This window comes from Onychomys torridus, chromosome 2 (genome assembly GCF_903995425.1).
Source record: "Onychomys torridus chromosome 2, mOncTor1.1, whole genome shotgun sequence".
Lineage (NCBI taxonomy): Eukaryota > Metazoa > Chordata > Mammalia > Rodentia > Cricetidae > Onychomys > Onychomys torridus.
In genome coordinates this window covers 123,842,419-123,861,575 of record NC_050444.1, presented here as the reverse complement: position 1 = coordinate 123,861,575, position 19,157 = coordinate 123,842,419, and the positions used below count along the sequence as shown (strand labels likewise).

At 44.2% G+C, this 19,157-nt stretch overlaps 1 protein-coding gene across 2 annotated transcripts in view; it reads left to right on the top strand.

The window, feature by feature from the left end:
• Positions 1 to 19,157, top strand: part of Tceanc2 (transcription elongation factor A N-terminal and central domain containing 2) — a 40,704-nt gene that overhangs the window by 903 nt on the left and 20,644 nt on the right. For both annotated transcript variants that reach the window (XM_036178975.1, XM_036178976.1), the window contains exons 2-3: positions 266 to 408; positions 11,708 to 11,849. In XM_036178975.1, the coding sequence (XP_036034868.1) occupies positions 307 to 408; positions 11,708 to 11,849 (244 nt within the window). In that variant the 5' untranslated portion in view covers positions 266 to 306. The remainder of the gene's footprint in view (positions 1 to 265; positions 409 to 11,707; positions 11,850 to 19,157) is intronic.

The following is a 19,157-nucleotide window of genomic DNA, read 5'->3' as shown; positions in this document are numbered from 1 at the left end:
AAGGTAGTCACCGCACTACCCTGGGTATTAATTAGAGCCCTCCTCCCTTCATTAGTGTGCGGTTCTGGAAGCTAGGGACCTAACCCAGGAAGTAAACTGGTGTGGTTTCAGTTTTTGAGAAGAGTTCCTCTCTCGGGAGGAAATCTTACTTCCTGTAAATACCACCCCAGAGTCCCCATCATTCAGGAGTGATTCTAGAACATCCAGTCCTGTCACTTCTGGGAATCATCAGTCTTAATGAAGTTTCGCCTTGTTTCTTGATCAGAATACATCTCAATTACCTGAAGGTAGTCGGAGCCCCCAACAATGGATAAATTTGTCGTTCGAATACCTAGGACCCAGAATAGCCCGCAGAAGAAACAGCTCGGAGGAAAGGTTTACAAGCAAGCCACGATTGAATCTTTGAAGGTGAGAAGGGATCTGGGACCACAGAAAATGTGCAAAGGACTGTAATAATGAGAAAGTGCCAAAGGGGTCTATTGTGAAGGATCATGAGGATTTCTTACTAAGCACATTTCAAGGACCTTTTTTTTTAAAAAAAAAAAAAAAAACACCTCTTTCTCACATACCGTGTACAAACATAATCAAACCTCTGCTACCCTACATTAATTCAGTTACTCTGGCTGTAGGACCACCACCACCACCTGCCTTGATTGAAAGGATTTTTCTTTGTTTTGTTTTTCAAGACAGGGCTTAGACCAGGCTTGAAATCTCAAAGATCCACCTGCCTCTGCCTCTCCTGCACTGTGCCCCCACACCTGGCTAAGATTCACCCTTATACTGTGTATCTGTGTCTGTGTGTGGGTATGTTCACGAGAGGCTTTCGATCTCTTTGGAGCTAGAGTAACAGTAATTGTGAGCTCCTGAAGTGGTTGCTGGAAACTGAATTAGGGTCCTTTTCAAGAACAGTATGTGCTCTCAACCGCCCCTGAACCATCTCTCCAGCCCAAAGGGTTTTGTCAGGAATATTAAAGTTTCAAGTAGGATTCTGTATGCTCCGCAGAAAAACTTAGTAAAGAGCACATGATGATGCTTATTGTCCAGAATTGTAGCACATGGCTCCACAGCTCCACCTAGGACCACAGAGACTTAAATGTACTCTTTGCTCCCTAGAACTAAGTTTGGTTCCAACTGGTTAGGGAGAGGCAAGGAGTATTTACAACTAAGCAGTGAAGCTAAGTGTGCTAGTGCACATTTGTAGACCTTGCACTTTGAAGGCTAATGCAGGAAGATGGCCAAGAACATAAGGTGTCACATAGCAAAACTATCTCAAGAAAAGAAATGTATTAGGGCCAGGCGGTGATGGCTCACACCTGTAATCCCAGCACTCGGAGGCAGAGGCAGGTGGATCTCTGTGAGTTCAAGGCCAGCCTGGTCTACAAATCGAGTTCCAGGACAGCCTCCAAAGCTACAGAGAAACCCTGTCTCGAAAAAAACCAAAAAAAAAAAAAAAAAAAGATATGTATTAGGGGTGTAGCTCAGTGGTAGAGTGCTTGCTTGCCATGTGTGAAGCCCTCCAGTCAGTCTCCATCACCACACCACACCCCCCAATTTTTTTTTGGCCGGGGGGGGGGGGGATTCTTCAAGACAGGGTTTCTCTGTGTAGCTTTGTGCCTTTTCTGAAACTCTGTAGACCAGGTTGGCCTCGAACTCACAGAGATCCGCCTGCCTCTGCCTCCCAAGTGCTGGGATTAAAGGCGTGTACCACCACCACTCGGCATCAAAAACATTTTTAAAGCAATAATTATATAAATGCTAAATTAATTATGATTGTACTAAAAACAACTTGCAGTGAGTCTCTTTGGTCATCTTGTGCCTCTTCTGCATTCCCGATTTATTTTTAGTTTTCCTAGTTGGTTTCCCGATACACGAGTATCTCAAGTTTGTGCTCCCTAGAGTTCTGCCTTGGTTTGATGTTTATCCAGGGTGACCATATCCATTCCAAGGCTCTCTGTATGTAACTGGTACACCCGCACCTCCAGTCTAGATTTCTAAAAGTGAGAGGGATCTGGGACTAGAAACTGGTGGTACGGCAGTGTTCCGAGTGCTGGATTTAGATCATAGTTGTATTCTTTTCCTGGGTGCTCCCATAGGCTTACCAGACCTGTATTAGAAAGCAGTGAAGAGGGGCTGTGAGGATGGTGTGGGGAGTGGGGTCAGTGCTGGGGATCAAACTCCAGGCCTCTTGATTGCAGAGTAAGGACTCTACCACCAAGCTGTATCTAAGTAAGTTCCTCTCCCTGCCTTTGTTTATGCTTTGCCAAAATTGCTCCTTTGCATGTCTGCTCCTGCTATACACCGAGCTTCTTGAACCTGGGTCCTAATGGTTCTGTGTCTCTACTGCTGGCACAGGACTTGACATACGGTTTATTTTCCTAAACAACCAAGTCATCTAGAACTCTGAACGTTCTGGCAGGACACAAGACCTTTCCTGTTTGGCTCCAGCATGATTTACGCTGTGGCTCTCCATTTATGTGAAGACAGTCCAGCCACCGACCCTTTCTTCTTTGTTTCCTTCTTTTTTTCTTTTTTCTTTTTTTTTGGGGGGGGGGGGTTCGAGACAGGGTTTCTCTGTAGCTTTGTAGATCAGGCCAGCCTAAAACCTAAAACTCACAGAGATCGGCCTGGCTCTGCCTCCCGAGTACTGGGATTAAAGGTGTGCACCACCACTTCCTGGCTTTACTTCTCTCTTTAAAGACTTTATTATTTTAAACTGTTTTTAATGACTATATCTTTTTTAAAAAACTCCTTTTTTTTAAAGATTTTATTATTTATATATTTATTATGCATACAGAATCCTGCTGGTGTGTATGCCTGCAGGCCAGAAGAGGGCACCAGATCTCATTATAGATGGTTGTGAGCCACTATGTGGTTGCTGGGAATTGAACTCAGGACCTCTGGAAGAGCAGCCAGTGCTCTTAACCTTCGAGCCATCTTTCCAGCCCTCTATATCTTTTTTTGTAATTTATTTAATTTTATTTTATGTGCATTGTTATGAGGGTGTCAGATCCTCTGGAACTGGAGTCAAAGACAGTTGTGAGCTGCCAGGTGGGTTCTGGGAATTGAACCCAGGTCCTCTGAAAGAGCAGCCAGTACTCTTAATCTCTGAGCCATCTCTCCAGCCCTTCTATATCCTTTTATTTTCCTTAAGCCAATGCACATTATTAAACACATTATTGTAACCTGTTTAGAGGTTTATTCTGTCTGAACCTGCTTTACTGTGTATCTGTAACCTTTTCTGTCTGCATGAACAAAATCTTAAACTTAAATCTTAAACACTGCCCCAGGCAGTGGCCAGGAGATACGTGTCTCTGTACCATGGCCTGCATGAGAGACTGCAGAACTAGGAAGCTGCGTTTGACTCCATTTTTTGTGTTTGGAACCTTTGGGGGGGGGGGGCGTGTTTCAAGACATTGTTTCTCTGTGTAGTTTTGGTGCCTGTCCTGGATCTCACTTTGTAGACCAGGCTGGCCTTGAACTCACAGAGAACCAGCTGGCTCTGCCTCCCAAGTACTGGTGATATTTTATTTGTGCTGAAATGTGATTTTATTTGTATGTTAATAAATAAAGTTGCCTGGGGGTCACACCTAATAGCAAGCCATAGCAGAAGCTGGGCGGTGGTGGCACACGCCTTTAATCCGATCACATGGCAGGCAGAGTCTGTGTGTTCAAGGACATAGCCAGCTTAGAGACACACGCCTTTAATCTCAATATCAACCATAGAGACCTGGAGGTCTGTATAGATAGGCAGTGACGAGGAGGTCATGTGGTTGGGTTTACAATCAGTGAGAAGGCAGAACAGAAAGTCAATAAAAAGACAGACACACAGTAAGTAGGTCTCTTTCTCAGGGGAAGGATGGCAGTGGCAGCGAGGGGTAAGAGGCGGTCTTGGTCTCAGCTCTTAGCTACTGCTCTCTGACCTCTGGGGCTTTTAACTCTGCATTTGGCTCTGTGTTTCTTATTTAATAAAACCGTTCAGAATTACATCTACACTGGGATTAAAGACCTGTGCCACCACCGCCCAGCTGCTTTCTCAGATCTTATGTGGAAATACCTGTCCTCATGTTGAATGCCATTTGTAGGTGGATTTTTCTATCCTGACAGCTAGCTTCTGAATCATGACACAGAGACTTATTATTATAAAAACTCAGCCAATAGCTTAGGCTTGTTTCTAACTAGCTTTATAACTTAAATGAACCCATATTTTTATTAATCTGTGTTTTGTGGGTCTGACTCCTTCCACATCTGGTTGGCTTCTAACTTTCCTAGCCTTCTCTCTGCCCTGAAAATCCTGCCGAGGTATTGTCCAGTCAGTCAGTATCAAGATAACTCAGCCTGCAGAACTGTTATAGAACTCACAGGTAAATGCTTGGGGAGAAGGCTGACTGAGCTTTATGCCTGACATGTAGTAAAGATCCATAGTTGTGGGCTGGAGAGATGGCTCAGTGGTTAAGAGCACCGACTGCTCTTCCAGAGGTCCTGAGTTCAATTCCCAGCAACCACATGGTGGCTCACAACCATCTGTAATGAGATCTGGCACCCTCTTCTGTATACATAATAAATAAATAAATAAATCTTAAAAAAAAAAAAAAAAAAGATCCATAGTTGTTTTTTTTTTTTTAAGGCAGCAGGAGGATAACTCAGTGGCTAAAGGCTCTTGCTGCCAAGCCTAACTAAGGACCTGGGTTTGATGTCCCAGCACCTAAATGTGGAAAGAGAGAACCAATTTACAACCAACACATATGCCCTATGGCTATGGATGCACAAATGAATAAAAATGTAAAAATAAAAATTTAAAGGCCAGGCGGTGGTGGTGCATGCCTTTAATCCCAGCACTCGGGAGGTAGAGGCAGGTGGATCTCTGTGAGTTCGAGGCCAGCCTGGGCTACAGAGTGAGTTCCAGGAAAGGCTCAAAGCCACACAGAGAAACCCTGTCTTGAAAAACAAAAACAAAACGAAACAAAATTGTAAGGCTTGTATAGTAAGAGTAAGACTAAAGCTCCAGATAAGGTTATTTGTGGTGATGATAATGATGGCATTTGTCGAACCTGTTTTTAGAGTTCAGACATTATACTAATGCTTTACAGCTAGTAACTCTTAAGTCTTAGTACCAGCTGTGAAAGGTATGGTTTTATTATTCACAGATGAAGAATCCAGAGACGTGACTTACTGATTGTTCTTCCAGAGGACCTGGGTTTTATTCCCAACATTTATGACAGCTCACAACTATCTATAACTCCAGTCCCAGGAAATCTGATGCCCTCTTCTGGCCTCTGAGAGCGCCAGGCATATATTGGTGAACAGACATGCATGTAGGCAAAAATCCATACACATAAAAAAAAAAAAGAAAGAAACCAGTGCATAGAGAGATGAAATGGTTTGCCTAAGGCCAGTGCCGCACTGAATGGCAGAGCTGGGATTTGAACTGGGCAATCTGAGTCCATCTAGTCTGCCTACTAAAACTAAAAAGAAGTGGAAGTTTCTGAATGCCAAGCTGGGAGGTATAAAAATCTTAGGACCATTTTACTTCTGTTATCAGCATATTACAAGTAATTTCACCATAGTCTTATCTCATTCAATAAAAGGGATACTCGGCAGAACTCATGTAGTTCACATTTAAATGGTAAAGGTTAATTTGGTTAATCTCATCTTACTCCTTTAGGAAGTGATTAGTTCCAAGACCACTTTTTTGAACTATTATTAAAAGATACAGCATATGCCAGCTTTAGCACTTCGGGATGCTTTATGAACCTTTCCCCCGTAGGATTGACCAGCCAGTGTATTGTCTCTTGCCCCAGCCAGTGGAATGGCGCACACATTACTGTTTATGAGTGACGTCTTCTGTGGTCATTTTTTTCAACGTGCGAGCGTTGCAGCCATCCCCGGCTGTAAGACCGGACGGAAGGTACGTCTTCCCAGTGATAACTGGTCAGTATGCAGATTAGCTCTTCTGGTTTAGTCTGCAGCTGTTTCTCTCACGTCTGTGTTCTGAGGAAGGCTGGTAAGGGGTGGTGGTGTATGCTTACAGTTCGGTAACTGCAGCACTCAGGAGGTGGAAGTTGAGGGTCATCCTCAGCTACCTAGTGAGTTCAAGGCTAGGAGCCTGGACTGCATGCCACCATACTCTGTTCTCCAAAAAAGTGAAAATAGTTACTAAGACAGTATTTCTGGTATCTGTGGAATTCCTTCCCTCTCTAGTTTCTGCTCTTCAGATCTGAAACTATTGTATATAGCTTTGTTTCATTTCACCTCCTGTACATTGAGGATAGGGAGATGAATTAAGAACAGATTGTTTTGACCCTCGAGTTGTAGTCTGGTGGGAAAGATAGTCTCGTTAACGAGTGCATGTAGAAGGGAGGCTTCATAGAAGAGTTGATACTCAAGAGAGTCTTTAAAGAGAAATGGTTATCAGGCAAAGGAAGACCATCCCTGGAAGTGGGTGTGAAGTACTGTTTTGGCAGCTGCTGATAATATCTAGAGCATATAATGACACTGAAAAGATCTTAAGTCATGGAAGACCTTTTATACCAAGCTCAAGAATTTGGACTTAAGCCAGGCAGTTTTGGCACTAGGAAATCAGAGGTAGGCAGATCTCTGCGAGTTCAAGGCTAGCCTAGTCTACATAGTGGGTTCCAAGCCAGCGAGGACTACAAGGAGGGAAATCCTAAGATACCAGGAAGAGACAGGGAATGGAAACCTGGAGCGTAAGTAGAAGATGAAGCTTAGTTGTTTAGGGGTATTGAAAGCAGCTGGACTGCTTAGAGGCTAGACCTTAAGGGCAGTATGGGACAGGCCTCAGAGCCCCATCTTTTGGGAGCTGGAGCTGGCACCCATGCCCCCAGTGGAATTTGGTACTAAAATAGGCCTACCATGTTTATAAAGAGTAAGCTAGAACAATTCTGCTTACCAGTTGAAGAAAACAGTGTGAAGATTGCCATCTTCTTGGGGTCTTAGATGAAAAAAAGAGTTGACTGTGGTACATTAGAATTACTTGCCTATTACTATGCATACATACTAGAAAGTTAGCATGAAGTCTAGTGTAAAACCAAGAAACTCCAAAAATTTGCAGAGGCAAATGTGGGTTTCCTGATAAAACCCTTCACATCCTAGAATACACAAAACTCCTAAGGAAAGTAATCCTCTTTAAAAAAGAATTCATAGTTCAAACAAACCCTGTAGTAGAATATTTTAAGGTGTGTTACTTTTGTTTATATTGAATTTGTTTAACTCTGTGAAGCTGTGTTACTGTACCTGTGTAAAACACCTGATAACTGGCCAATAGCAAGGCAGGGGAAAGGATGGGCGGGGCTGGCAGGCAGAGAGGATATATATATATATATATATATGGAGCCGGAGGAGGAGGAGGAGGAGGACTCCAGGGGCCAGCCACCCAGCTACACAGCAGGCCATGGAGTAAGAGTAAGATTTACCGAAGTTAGATAACAGGAAAAGCCCAGAGGCAAAAGGTAGATGGGATAGTTTAAGTTAAGGAAAGCTGGCTAGAACTAAGCCAAGCTAAGTCTGGGCACTTATAAGTAATAATAAGCCTCCATGTGTGATTTATTCGGGAGCTGGGTGGCGAGTCCCCCCAAAAAGAGTAACAAACAAACAACACCAAAACCCCATAAGAAAATAAACCACAAGGAGAGTGACTGAACAGGTAGCTATAATAAATTCTCTATCCCAAGAAATGGGGATAGGAGAACAGTCTGAAATCTTAAACATGTTTTGAATGTTCACAAAGATTTTAAAGATGAAAGGAATAGAAATAAGAATGAGAAAAGAAACGACTTGACTAATGAAAAATACGTGAGCAGAAACATTGAACATGTTAAAAGTGGACAAGATGTAGCTAAAGAGAAAAGTGGTGAACTGTAAGCTTGATAATGAGGAAATCATTTAGAATACATCACACAGAAATAAAAGACAATGAAAAAACAATAGGAGTTTTTGAAAGAGACTTGTAAGAAGATCGGCACAAATATTTCTTTGATTGTGTGTCCTAAAAATAGCATTTAAATGAGAGAAATACAATTACTCTTTTTTTTTTTTTAAGATTTATTTATTTATTATGTATACAGTGAGTGTTCAGCCTGCAAGCCAGAAGAGGGCACCAGATCTCATTACAGATGGTTGTGAGCCACCATGTGGTTGCTGGGAATTGATCTCTGAGCCATCTCTCCAGCCCACAATTACTCTTAAACTATGAAGAAAAACAAGGTTAAAAGAAACTCAGTGATGGTGCATACCAGTAGTCCTAGCATTCCAAGTTAAAACAAGACAATGGAGAACTTGAGGCCAGACTAGGGTATGCAGAACCTGTCTCAAAACAAAACAAAACAAATTTAGTCTGTTTAACAAAAGATCAGAAAGGAGACAAGGGCTGGAGAGATGCCTCAGAGGTTAAGAGCACTGACTGCTCTTCCAGAGGTCCTGAGTTCAATTCCCAGCAAACACATGGTGTTTCACAGCCATCTGTAATGAGATCTGGTGCCCTCTTCTGGCCTGCAGGCATTCATGCAGACAGAACACTATGTAGCACAAATCCTAACCGGTCTTAATAAAAACCCGGAGCCAGATATCTGGGTAAATGCTGAAAGATCAGAGAAGTAAAGGAGACAGTCACTTTAGCCACTAGAGAGACTTCTTTCCTCTAACTGAGTCCTCAGACCAAAAAGAGGCCGAGCTCCTGTCTCCACCTGCCTTACATTCCTCTCTCTGCCTTACATTCCTCTCTCTGCCCAGCCCTATCACTTCCTGTTTCCTCCTCCCTAGTTCTGGGATCAAAGGCCTGAGATCCCAAGTGCTGGGATTAAAGGTATGTGCCACCACTGCCTGGCCTCTATGGTTAACTAGTGGCTAGCTCCACACTCTGATCTCCAGGCAACCTTTATTTGTTAGAGCACAAACAAAATATCACCACAACTGTACACATAATAAATTATTTGTTTTTGTTTTTGTTTTTTGAGAGAGTTTCTCTGTGTGGCTTTGCACCTTTTCTGGAACTCACTCTGTAGATCAGGCTGGCCTCGAACTCACAGAGATCCGCCTACCTCTGTCTCCTGAGTGCTAGGATTAAAGGTGTGCGCCACCACTGCCTGGCCTAAATAAATATTTTTAAAAAAGAAAAGAAAGGAGACAAAAAGGACTAATATTTCTAGTGAGTAACAAATACAGATGGACTGATAGGGTGTTGGAAAAGTAGATCCTTACATTACACCGGACAGAGGGTGGGAGAGCCAAACAGCGGAGCCCACTACTTAGCGTGTGAAGATGGAGAGCAGTGGGGAGTGAACAGATAGGAGATAGTGTACAAAAAGTCAGGAGCACTGAAGCCATGTTTGTAACAGTAAAATACACAGAAAGGAACCCCTCTAAGATGTGTGTATAGAATAATAGGATTGCTATTCCATACCACTAGCATGGGTCAGCTCTGACTATATGTGTTAACGTGAATACCTCAAGAAAATACACTGGATAAGAAAAGCTTGATATTTATACTTCTCAGTAGGAAAAAGCTCCTACGTGGCTTAGGCTCTGGGTTTTTGTTGTTGTTTTTTAACCATTAACACTTAATACTAGTTAACTGCAACAGCACATAGAAAAGGCTTTTTCTCTCAGATTTGATTGAGTCTCCTGGGGGCTGAGAACAAGGAGTAGGTATAAAATGATATTCCCAAGTGAGAACCTAGTGCATCTCTCTGGAACTTACGCAAGCAATACATGAAGAGCAGTTTCAGAATCCTGAACCCACCGTCTGCCGAAGGCCATAAAGCAAGGTCCGTTGGAGGAAAAGAGGAGAGTGTGTCCGTCTGTGTAAAGTGAGGGCAGTTTTCTTTGGAGAACTTGACCTGTGCTTGGGAAAGTCCAAAGACAGTCGCTGGCTGATGCTGAAGGGAAAGTGGGTACCTTGCCAGGCTGTTACCTCTGGGAGTTTTTTAGGGCAAAGATGTGGGCGATCATAGGAAAGAATGCTGGATGGCCTGGGTTCTCGGGCTCCTTAGAAGGACTCTGGGGCACCTAAGGAGAAAGTGTGTGCTTAGAGAGTGTATAAAATAATGGGTTTCATTATGACATTTTCTTCTTACATTTATTTATTGTGGGTGTGTGGCGGTCAGAGGACAACTTCCAGTTCCACCCTGAGGGTTCTGGGGACCGAACTCGGGTCTTCAGTGTGACAGTGCCTGTATCCTCTGAGCCGCCTTAGCAGCTCTTACTATGACATCTTCATACATGCTCCATTGTGTGCTTACTTCCCACTGCCTTTCCCCTGACTGGTCCCCTCTCCTTCACGTCACATAGTCCATCTCCCCCTCCCCCTCTCCCTCTGTAGATCTCCTCCTTCAGCCCTCTGTGTGCCAGCTGTGAGAGTCATCACCAGTACAGTAGATGCTTCCGGTGGCTTCTCAGTAGAGAGCTCTCAGGAACTGCAGAAGTCATCCTGTCGGCAAGAGTCGTCTGTAAATGCCTGCCAGTGCAGAGTACCAAAACCTGATCAGCGCCACATCTCCTCCTGCTCTCCTCCTAGCTGTGGGCCTAAAAGGCAAAACCAAGCAAGCAGACTGGGAGCTGGGAAATAGGGAGACCGATGTACCTTCCTTTCACCCTTGGCTTCTAGGCTGGAAACAGACTCCATGTTCTCCCTCCAAGGGAAGGATGTAACACACACACACACACACACACACACACACACACACACACACGTATGTGTATGTATATCATGTGTCATGGTTATATTGAAATTTCAGGTAGAAAAGTACATACATGCTAAGTATCATGAGGAACTTCCATAATGTGAACGCATCAAGATAAACATTACCAGAACTCTGAAGCCTCCTAAGGCCCTTCTTGACCCCTCACTGCCTACCTGCTCATGGTAATGGTGATCCAAGATAAGATATTTAATTTTCAATTATAAAAGCGACTTTTTGTCTGCCACTTTTGTTTACTAAAAACTAAAAGTTCTTAATATAAATGATTTCAAAACTATAGAAAAACCACATGACAGTACAAAAGCTTTCCCGTCCCCTCCCCCGTATTCCTAATTCCTAGTCTTAATGGAAGCCTGAGGATGAGCTGTAAGGTGTTAGTTTCTTCTGGAAAGGAAGACAGGGAAATGAGTTTGGTGAAGGGTGTAAAAGGACTTAAATTTTATAATGCTTGATTTTTATGGGGAATGGCAAAATAACAACCTTTTAAAGTAGTGAGTTGCTCCCTCTTCCTTCCTGTGTGTTTGAAGTTTTAAAATTTTCCAGAAAGAGAATTTGAGTTTGCTCCTCTGGGAAGTGGGGAACTGTTTGTGTGATTTTTATTGTTGAAGTAAACACAGTTTTATGACTTCTCCACTCTGCGCATACAAATTAAGACACTTAAGCGAGCTATGAGGTTGATTCACCTTAGCATCATTTTCCTTCCCCTCTTCCTTAGTACCTGCCTCTCACTGCTAAGTGCCCAGTGGTGTCTGTCTGGCTCGGTGAGATTAAAAGTTGCGCTTTTCCTAATAGATGCAGCCCTCCTCCTGATTTGCAGTAAGCAGGACCTGCTTTTAAGCAATCACCCATCATTTGGGACCATCAGACACACTGTGCTTTGGCTCAGGTCATAATCAATAATTCATATGTCAAGAGGAGAGCCATTAGCTCAGGTGAAGGCAGATGTCTTTCTAATGCAAATGTTCCATTTTCCAAATGACTTTTCTTCTTCACAGAGAGTTGTGGTTGTAGAAGACATAAAAAGATGGAAAACTATGTTGGAACTTCCTGATCAAACCAAAGAAAACCTAGTTGCAGCCTTACAAGAATTAAAGAAGAAGATACCCTCCAGGGAGGTGTTGCTATCGACGAGGATAGGTATGCTCCTGAGCCCTGTGAAAAGTGCTTCCAGTGTGTTCCCCTTCCTCCTTTGCATCTTGAGTTGTTGGACCCATCCGAGCTTTCCACACTGTCACTGGAGGGACCATGGGTTAGAACATCCTACTAGCCTCAGACTAATACTTCGGTAACATATAGTGAAAATTCAAGAAAAAAGTGAAGTGAAAAAGGACAAGCCACAGTCCTCAAACTTCTCAATTTTTGTTTTCATTTTATTGTGTGTTGGGGGGGGGGCATAGAGTGTCTCTTTGCTACAGTGCACATACGGAGGTCAGGGGACAACTTAGTGGACATTGGTTCACTCCCTCCAACATGTGGCAAGGTTTGGTGGCAAGCACCTTTACCCACTGAGCCATCTTGCCACCCCTACCCCCACCTTTTGATCAGAATGAACCAAGTTACTCTGTTCAGTTATTATAGGAGGTTTTTAAAGCCTGTGCTCAATTTCTGTACTTACCATATAGACTGGTAAGTGACAGTGACGTATAGGAAGCATTCTGAGTGTGCCCGACACTGACTGTGCAGAAATGATAGAGACTTGCTTGTGCCCTCGAGGAGCTGAGGGTTTGGTGAAGAAGTGATGGGCAGATGAACAGGAGCAGTACCTGCTGCAGCTATAAATAAGCATGTGTGACAGGATACTGTCCACTCTCTGATCTGGAGAGTCTGTCCAGGCAGAGATAGAGCAGCTGCTCCAATCGGGGACTCAGAAAGACTCATACAGGAGGTGGGTGACATCTCAGTTCCATCTTGAGGGAAACTCAGCGTCATCTGTCATCAGTGGCAATAACTGGCAAAGCCTAGTTTATAACCCACCATAGCAACGTTTGCCGCTGTGTCATTTATTATAGCTTTGGAGATACTTCAAAGGTGAGTGCGGACCACGTGGAATTGCCATGTTGGTACAGCACACAACTGTGGGTAATATGCAGGGAGGAACATGTGTTCCTCAAGCTGCTCTCTGTTCCCCGGAGAGTCAGGGTAGCCTTTCGCAGCTGCTGCTGCTGCTGCCCTCACTGGTGCTGCCGCCTTCGCCTTCTCTGCCTCCCCTTGACCTCTTATTCCTGAGAAGCAGGAGAGAGCAGCGTCACACTGTCACTAACAGCTGGGAAGAGCTGTGCAGAGTCCCCAGGGAGCCCCCAAGAGTCTTAGAGTTGCACCCCTGTAATATAAACCAGCATCTGAGGAAATTAGATGCTTAAAGAACATAAAACCCTATCATTATAGCCAAGGAGAGTCTCCCATCTGCGGCAGGATTGGCTGTCTTTATAGGTTGTGGTCACTAGAGGGCAGTAAGACCATTCACATGAGCCTGTGGGGCCTTTCCACCAGTAGAGGGTACTAGTGTTTAATATTTTATGGCCTGTTTATTTATGCACATATGTATGTATATGATCCTGTTTAGACAAACGCCACAGATACCATTCATGATCAGATCTTAAATCTTAACATAATAAGCTCAGAATGTCCTAAAAGGCAGGACAGGTGATCATTTTAAAAACCATTTCTGTTCGACCTTTGAGTACAATTGTGAGTGCTTTCCAGAATGGGTGTGTCGGATGTTCAGAGATTACAGCTCAAGGGCCATAATAGAACTACCATGAGCTTTGACTTGCCAGGACTGGAATCCATCCAACTTTTGACTCCTGACCTTACTCAGGCCTTCCTTAAACTGGAAACTGCATGGGATGCAGGAGTTCTTGGTTCCTTTACAGTTACATCAGGTGAAATTCTTACTTGGATCATTTCCTGAGAATGTTTATGCTTCAACTTTTAGCCTTCCTGCCCAGCTCTACCTTGTAGGGTGTAAGCAACAAATATCTACAGAACGTCTCCTGTGTGTTTGGAACTGTGGGGTGTAAAGGAGACAGGAACTGTGCCCCTCTTTTGGAGCTTTAAATCTGATGGGAAGATGGGCAGTTTAATAAGGATTTTGTCTACGGTGTAGTACAGTGCTCTGACGATGGGGGAAGTTAGCCAAGTGTATGGAAGTAGGAGAGAAGGTGTTGAAGAATGTGTCAGGCGGAGGATGCATCACGGAAGCTGCGTGGAGGGTGGAGGTGGGAGAGAGAACATGGTCGTATTCCAAAAGCTCCGAGTTGTTAGGTGTATTTAAAATGTAATATGCCGGAGAGAGTATGGCAAGAAATGAGTCTGAGAGACAGTCTGGACCAGATGGAGAAGGCTTTTTGTAAGCAATTCAGAACTGGGTTTTTTTTTTTTTGGCAATATATTAGTGATCTATTACTGTATAAAATTGTCCTAAAATTTAGCTGCTTAAGGAAATATTATTTCACATAGTTTCTCTGAGGGTCAGCAAACCAGGAGCCAGTTTATCTGAATGGTTCTGGCTCAGAGTGTGTTTATTTTGGTTTGGTTTGATAGGGGTTCTTACAACCAGGCTGGCTGATTCTCTTATCTCCATCACCTAAATACTGTGATTAGAGGTGTACACCACTCCTCCTGGATGTTCATTGTCTTTTAAAAGCTTGTCATTGGGCTGTTGGTTAGAGCTGCAGTCTTCTGATGGGATGGGCTTCTAAGTTAGCACATGTTAGAGGACTGCTCTAGAAGGCCCTTAGTTCCTCATCACATAGACCTATCTTCATGGCTGCTCCTCACAGCAGCTGGCTTCCCCAGAGCCAATGATCCCAGAAAGGACAGGAATTGAAACAACATCAATTCAGAAGCCACAATTTGCTGTTTGTTTCTTTGGTTGGTTTTTTGAAACAGAGTTTCATTATATAGACCAGGTTAGCCTGAAATTCATTGTGTACCCAAACTAGCCTCAAATTTGTGATTATCTTGCCTCAGGCTCTCAAGTGATGGGATTACAGGTATAAGCCACCATGCCTGGTTTCCACAGTTTCTTTTATAGCTTGATCTCAGAAGTAAAACACTGTCACTTGCATTGTCTTCTGCCAGTGGCTGCATTTGACCAACCTTGGTATGTTTTGAACTCACAAGGTGTGGTTCCCAGATGAGACTCCCTGAGGGCTGTCATGTGTGCTAGCTACCACAGCGTGTATTCCTGTCTATTTATCCCACATATATTTCCCAGACCAAAAGTTCATGCTTGTTTGTTGAACATTTACAACCATTCTCTTTTCAAATGTGCTTTTGCTTTCTCTGTTCCTTCCTGAGATGCTACAGGTAAAACTGTGGTAAACCTGTTCCCCATATTTTTACCTGTCATGTCCTTGGTCCCCTTACCCCTCCCAGCAGTCCAGATAATTTCTTCAGATATATGTCTTCCAAACTACTAAGTCTCTCGGCTGCTGACTCTTGACTCGTTCCTGAGTTCTTCATTTCAAAACCGTTTTCGTTTTTCCATGTTTCCTATTTTCTCTAGAATCATAGAACACCTCAGAGGAAATGTCTAAAAAGATATTGGATGCAGCCTTTAACCCCAGCACTCGGAGGCAGAGGCAGGTGGATCTCTGAGTTTAAGGCCAGCCTGGACTACAGAGCGAGATCCAGAACAGCCAGGGCTGCACAGAGAAACCCTGTCTTGAATAACAAAAGAATAAATCAAAACAAAAAACAAGATGTTGGATGCATAAAGCTGAAACTAAAGGAAGATTGTAACTATTTCAGTGGGAATAATTTATCATCAGCATATAGCAAGGCACTGAGGAGACAAAAATAGATAAGCCTTTGCAGGGAGACAGTAAGGAAAGCAAAGAGCCAGGCCCCAAATCCTGAAGCACAGGAATACTTAAGGGATGTTTAGGACCATACTGAGAAAGTTGGCCAGAGGGACAGAAGAGAATGTTGTCATTTAAATGGAAGGGTCAGGGTTCAGAGGGAGGCATCCATGGTTATCGCTGGACCAAATAAGCTCAGTCTAAAATGGCACTGGTTTATAAAATCTAGTCATTAGTAGCTTTAGGACAGGCTCAGAGGCAAGGTTGTAGACAGGAGCTAGAGGAGCGAAGAGGGGTAGGGAAAAGAACCCTCTCATGAGAAGTTGGCATTAAAGAGAGAGGTGACGGGATGAGGAAGCGGGGAGAGTGAGTAAGTACAGGGTTTTAAGGCAGGAGAGAATCATAACGTGTGGACCACTAATGAGAAGGCTCCAGTAGGGTGAGAGGAGTTAGCATTGCAGAAGCTTGCAGGGCAAGGTCTCCGTGTTAAAACTAATGAGCAATGTGAAGATCAGCAAGAGCCTTGCATCATTGGATCTGCATTTTATTTCCAATCTGAAATGATTCAATCTCTTGACACATATCAAGGACCTTGATATACCGTGCCTTATGTTAAGTGCCAGAGAATGATGCCTGCTCTGTGTTTGTATGATCCTCATAGTTCTTGCTTAGAAAAGAAGCATATAAGTGTATAGTTGAGATTGACTTTTGAATATACAAGAGTCAGGGCATGTACCAGGGTCTGTGAAGTGCCGTGGCTCTCTCCTGTCAGTGAACTGGGAAGGGTTTTCATAGAAATGTGGCTTTGTTGGTCGTTGCAGGCAGAGGCATGAGGAAGGGAAGGAAGAAGTCTGAAGTTCTGCAAAGGTGCATCAGAGTGTGGATGCGTGATGAGAGTAACAAGTGCCTGGGAAGAAGCTGGACAGCCAGGCAGCCTGCTGGGTCTGGACTCGATCCCCAGTGCTGTGTTCTCTAGTGTGTTTCCCAGAGTTCTGGTCCAGTAATGAATCTCTTGAAGAAAGGGTGCTGGGTTCAGGTAAGCTTAGAAAATACTGCCTTACTGTCTCCTCTTTTGGAGATTTCCAGCATAGTTTCTCATGGAACAGGCTAAGAAAAATCCCATGGGAAAGAAAACTGGGCTGGAAATGTAGTTTGGTGGTAGACTACTTTTTACAAGGCCCTCGGTTCAGTCCCCAGCACCACCAAATGATAGACAAACAACCAAGCCTGTTGGTTTTGTTTTTAACTCAGCATTACTAATGCAAATGTTTAGTAGAATATCTTATTAGAAACCTGCTAGGTTAGAAAAATACACTGTTGTAACCATTTGATGCTTTTAAGCTATGGGACGTGTGACCTGAGTTCCGGTGGCTAAGGGAAGAAGGTAAAGGTGAGGGATACCCGGGGGAAGGGAGACCACAGAGGTGGCCACGAGGCATTTGTTCAGCTAGTAGTCATACAGTGCCTGCTGTGCTGGCTACTTTTCAACTGTCAACCCAGCCTAGAACCCTGGGAAGAGAGCCTTGAGGGGGACCAGTTATCTAGATCCAGTTGCCATGCAGGCAGTTCTTTGGAGATTATCTTAACTGGTAATTGGTAGAGGAAGACCCAGCCTACTATGGAGGCACTGTTCCCTGGTTTGCGGCCCTGGATATATGATAGTGGAGAAAGCCAGCTGAGCACACGTAAGGATTCTGGCATTTCTGCTCTCTCTGCTCTTGACTGTGGCTGTGAGGCTTTAATAAGTTCCTTCCTTGACTTCTTGGCAGTAATGAGCTAACCTGCGACTGTCAGCCATGCTAAACCTTCTTCCCTAAGTTCCCTTTTGCCACAGTATTTTATTACATCAAGAAATGAAACTAGAACACCTGCCATGTGCCAGGCACTGTAATGGATGCCTGTGATTGACACCGATGAAGATCTCTATCCAAGCAGGGAGGGCATGGTGGATCATACCTTTAATCCTAGTGCTCGGGAGACTAAGGCAAGAGGATTGCCATGGGTGTGAGGCTATCCTGGACTACATAGCGAGTTCCTGGCTACACAGACCTTGTCTCAAAATAACAATTAATAGCAAAGGGAAGCAGAGCCCAGAGAAGAAACAGAAATCATTTGTGTGGTGGTAGATGATGACAGGTCATGGAAAAGTAGGGCAGGTACAAAGACCCTGACCATGAATGTGTTGATACAGACAGGAGTGTCATTGAGAAGGCCATCTGAGCAGACACATAAAAGATGTGAGGGCGTGAGCCATGGGAACAGAGTGTGGCTAGGTGAGACATGATGAAAGCATGAAGGACAGAGAATGGAGCAGAGAGCCCTTAGCTGGACTTCACAAGGACCAGCCGTGGAAGTGGGGCAGTGTGATAGCCCATTGCTCTCCTGTTGCCAGAGCTAGCCCCTTACTGGCTCTGCTGCCTGCCCACGGACACCAGTCTTCCCCGTTAGCTGTCTTTGCCGTCTTTCCCAGACGCGATGTTTCTCTTTTCCCTTTATCCCCAAATGTCTTTCAAAGGGATCCCTACTCGCAGTGCCCTTCTCTGGCCTTCTCGCTCTCCCAGCAGGTTTCTCTCACAGTCACACTTCTCTCTCAGGACACAGTGATTTTTGTTCTGCTCAGATCCAGTGCGCTTGTCTCGGGTCTCATCTTCCCAGACCTGTGATTCGAAACCGTTGATTATTTTCCTTTCTCTTGGCATAAGTGACACCGAACTGGCTGCTACTTCTGTATTTTTCAACGGTTTCCCTGCAGGCTCTTATCTCAGTTTGTAATTACTTATTTAATTATTTACTTCTTTATTTTCTGTTTGCTAGGCAGTGACTCCATGCCAGCAGGACCATGCTGTAGTGTGTACAGTGTGTCTCAAGCCTTGCTCTGCGGAACAGGAGAGCAGAATATTCTTGTTCCTGAGTGGAAAAGGACAGGATCGGGCAGGGATTCTCCATGACTCTGCTCTTCTTCTGTCTCTGTTTCTTTTTGTTTTTGTTTTGAGCTGAGGACCGAACCCAGGGCCTTGCGCTTGCTAGGCAAGTGCTCTACCACTGAGCTAAATCCCCAACCCCTTGTCTCTGTTTCTTGATTCAGTCTGTCCTTCCCTAACAAGCAAGGATGCTTCTTTAGGAAGGGGCAGCTCAGCCCCTAGCTGCTGTTCTAGCACACTTAGCCAGTGCTCATGGCTCCAGCTTACCCAAGGCCTTCATCTAGACTGCCCTGTGTACCTCCTGTCTTGATCCTTCATCTAGACTGCCCTGTGTACCTCCTGTCTTGATCCTTCATCTAGACTGCCCTGTGTACCCCCTGTCTTGATCCTTCATCTAGACTGCCCTGTGTACCTCCTGTCTTGATCCTTCATCTAGACTGCCCTGTGTACCTCCTGTCTTGATCCTTCATCTAGACTGCCCTGTGTACCTCCTGTCTTGATCCTTCATCTAGACTGCCCTGTGTACCTCCTGTCTTGATCCTTCATCTAGACTGCCCTATGTACCCCCTGTCTTGATCCTTCATCTAGACAGCCCTGTGTACCTCCTGTCTTGATCCTTCATCTAGACTGCCCTGTGTTCACTTACTGGTAAGAGTATCATTTTTCTTTTAAAATATGTATTTCTTTATTAATTATGTGTGTGTTTATCTGTGAGGGTA